General features: G+C 35.4%; 1 protein-coding gene across 1 annotated transcript in view; it reads right to left on the bottom strand.

The window, feature by feature from the left end:
* Window positions 1-1,449: 1,449 nt before the first annotated feature.
* LOC108756932 (protein FAM151B) overlaps window positions 1,450-3,792 on the bottom strand; it is an 18,064-nt gene continuing 15,721 nt past the window's right edge. Inside the window, exons 6-7 of the mRNA XM_018501134.1 lie at window positions 3,686-3,744; window positions 1,450-2,828 (exon numbers count right to left, since the gene is read on the bottom strand). Of these exons, the coding sequence (XP_018356636.1) occupies window positions 2,429-2,828; window positions 3,686-3,744 (459 nt within the window). The 3' untranslated portion in view covers window positions 1,450-2,428. The remainder of the gene's footprint in view (window positions 2,829-3,685; window positions 3,745-3,792) is intronic.

The following is a 3,792-nucleotide window of genomic DNA, read 5'->3' as shown; positions in this document are numbered from 1 at the left end:
ACGTAGAAAATCCCATTTTGCACGGCGCACCTGCTGAGTGGCCACGCGAGATGGGCGACGAGGAACGCGTGTCGGAGGAGTCCGATTGTGATAACCGGAATAGCTTCTTCTGTAATCCCAAGGTCGCCAACACTTCGTCGCGCGACCTTTGACACCCTCGACCACGATCGACCGGCGAGACACCTCCCGCGATACTCTCGCGGATACTCCTCTTCTTTCACCACGTTCACCTTGAGATACCAAAGGCGTTCCCTCTCTGGGAGGGAAAGTATCCGGTCTTGTCGTTCCGCGAGATTCTCGATGCGTTTCCGCTGTGGTATGTTTATCGCAAGGACTAATGCCGTTGGTCTCTATTAAGTACCATCCGGAAATCTTGTAAACGTTCCCTTGTCTCGTGATATACATTTCGAGAATTTAATCGTCACTACAGCCATTTTCCGGATAGCGCAAGCGGAAGCGCTTCGAAGATAACAAACGGAGAAGAGCAAATAGTGCGACCCTATTATAGCATACGCCCTGTATCTTAAATGCAAACATTACTTATGAGAACCTTTTTAACCTCCTCCAACCTTTTTAATCCCCTTATAGTTAACGGGAACAACCCGCAGCCAGTAGCTTATGAAGCGGGTCTTTGTAATACTCTTTATTGCATCATAAAAATGGAAAATGGAGATTTAAAAAACGGTAATTGTTATCATGCATAAATTGCGCGGTTTAGTGTATTCAATGTCATACATAAATCTTCCGCTAGATAAAAACGCATCAGCATAAAAGAGAATGCCATTGTTACAATGTACGATTATTCTGACAAATCTCTTAAATTACCCGTAGCGACTATGCGTCGGGCACTTGCATTCCATCTTCACAGATAATTACGTATAACAATGACAAACAGACATCCTATTGAATTAGCAAACAATACTAACTATTTCATTCTACTAATTTGTTACACGATACATAGAACGATACTTATGAGATTGCGATCTCTTAATTTGTGTAGGATCACTTTAAGCTGGTTTTATTTAACCTAATCTTTATTTGTTGAAAAGAGCGAATGAGCCAAACAAGATGTTACTGCTAATAAATATAACAATATATATTTTTTACATAAAATTGAAATTAGACAACATTCAAACGTTTCAATCTTCAACATCGCAAATCGAAATATTTGAATTGCCGTCTAATTTCAATTTTATATAAAACAAATATTCAAGCGCTAACTTCTTGCATGATTCATTTATCTTTTTTGACAAATATAAAGTCCTTTTTAACAAATAAAAATTATTACATATGTAGGATAGTGTCCATTGTTACATGATTAAGAAATTTTTAATTCGCTGAGCCTCTGTAGATATTTGTTTTTTTTTTGTTGAAAAGATTTGTTTTTTTTTTCCAGATTAAGAGAGCTTTATACTAATTCGACATTCAGGATAAATAAATTTAGTCCAGTTTCCTCGATAATTTTGTATGTTTTATTGACTCATTATCAAACGCAGTACGTTCTCGCACGTATACTCCATTTTTTTAAATCTTTTAAATTTAATATGCAGCTTATATCGAGACTAATATAATTTCTTGCTGCATCTAAATCGGAGATATGTTAAAACGCAGGTACGGGATGGTGAACATTACGAAGGAATATTAATACACAACGAGCGCGCGCGCGCGCGCACGTATTAGTATTTAAAATTACAATTAAAAAAAACGCACTCTTTTTATATCGCTGTTTGTACTTTAATAAAAAATTTGAGGACAATATATTAGACGCACGTCCTTCATATGTAACTGTTGTCTTTTATGCAACAAGTATTTCGAATGTGTGATTGATTAAGTGTATATGTGTGTCTTTGTGTATATGTGTGTAGTGTCGCTACGTTTATGATTGATTCATTAACATACGTATACTGTAATATTAAGAAACTTTTTAGACATTAATTAACAATAGGTAAAGCGTTACTGTTTATCGATAACGGTATTAAAGTTGCTCTCGATATAATTGAAACGTGTTTACTTACACATATGCAGGTATTCTTTTTTTATGATTCTTTTTTATTACCATGTCAGATATATTAAAAAAGAAAGTATTTATACAATCGGATCGTTTTGCGTGTCATTTGAATGATTCATTTAAGTACAAATTGTATTGATTTTACGTTTTCTTTTCTTGGAGTATAGAGAGTCTTGGAAAATATTTCGCTATGGAAATTGTTCGCTGCGATGACGACTTCGACATCATAAGAAATGCATCGAATTGGACGAAGATCCGATTAAACGATCGCGATGGCGAACATGAATGATATATGAATGATTATTCGTAATCGGATTTTGTCGTGTCGTACTTTCGTTTCTCCATCGAGAGACCCCACGAATTGAAGGAGAGCCTTCTTTTTTTCGAGGCAAATATCTTATCGCAAATACCTACATCTTCTTACAGCATCCTCGATAGGACCAAAAACGCCAGCGACGCGATCAAATTCATCATCACTGCGGATGTCATCGTAGATGCGCTCGAGAAATTGAGTTGGTTTCTCAAATCTTCCGGCACATCGAGGTAGACCTTATCGACTCCCAGTTCTTTTATCAGTTTCGAAAGCTTTACGACATCGACATAATCGTCCTTCAATGACCAGATTGTTAGGGTCGCACCACCGGTGGATGTTGTATTGTTCAACAACATCTTCATACCATCGATATCGTTCGTTGCAAGACCAGCTCGTACCGGATAAGTTATCGGCAGATTGATTTGACTGTCTGTTACAACTTCGAGCATCTTCTTGAGCTGCTTCATGTTATATCGACCCTCGGTGATGTTGTATTCCTTCCCGTACCTAAAATATTGACGAATTGCTGAATTTCTCTATCACACATCATGCCATTAGGTGAAAATTAAAATTAGCTTTCGATTGCTTTGTTATATTATGTAATGAAAAAATTAACGTATAATGGACCTAACAAAAAAAAAAAACAAATTCTCTCGTAATGAGAAAAAAAATTGTTCATTAAATTAAATTAATTGTTTATTTGATTAAATTAATTTAAGTTATCCTTATTTACTTCCTTGACTAATGTATATGTACAAGTCATGTATATGTACAATATGTTTAACTTAAATACGTAAATTTATCATCGAAAGAAATAAAGATGAGCTAAATTAATTTATTTAAATGAACAAATTTTTTCTCAGTGCGCAAATATCTGTGCACATTATTATATTTATAAAAGCACCACATTTTACTAAAACCTTGTAGATGCAAATAGTATAAATTATTTTTTTAGCTGTTAAATCAAACAATTTTTTCTTTATTATTCAGCCAATTAAGATTTAGGCCCAGTCCTGTTTATCCATTTCTAGAATTAGAAAAAAGTGAAGAATAAATTGAACAGAGATTAAAATTAACATTACATTGATGGAACCGAGCTGAAGCAGTCTTGTTATAACATACGTCTCTAATATTGACGTGCATTCAATACGTATTTCATTAGAGCGCTCTAAGTTGAATTATCTCCTCTCTCTCGCAGGGATGGCTTTATATTTATAACCCCTTTTTTATAAGAGATCTTGTGCGGCGAGGGTCACATATATTTCTTTGCTTATACGGCTGATTAATTACAAGGCTGCATATTAGAAACTGCTGTTACTCTGTTCACGTTGATAGCGCATGTTAATAGCTAGTTGTTTACTTACTTGGTTGTCCAACCGATAGAGAGAATAGAGTCCGGCATGACTTTACTAGCTTCTTTCAGGAATGTTGCGTTAACCGAAGGATTAGTAGCATTGACTGGTCCAGGAAC

Source organism: Trachymyrmex septentrionalis, unplaced genomic scaffold, assembly GCF_001594115.1.
Source record: "Trachymyrmex septentrionalis isolate Tsep2-gDNA-1 unplaced genomic scaffold, Tsep1.0 scaffold13, whole genome shotgun sequence".
In the NCBI taxonomy this organism is placed as follows: Eukaryota; Metazoa; Arthropoda; class Insecta; order Hymenoptera; family Formicidae; genus Trachymyrmex; species Trachymyrmex septentrionalis.
This window is presented reverse-complemented; position numbering and strand designations above follow the sequence as displayed.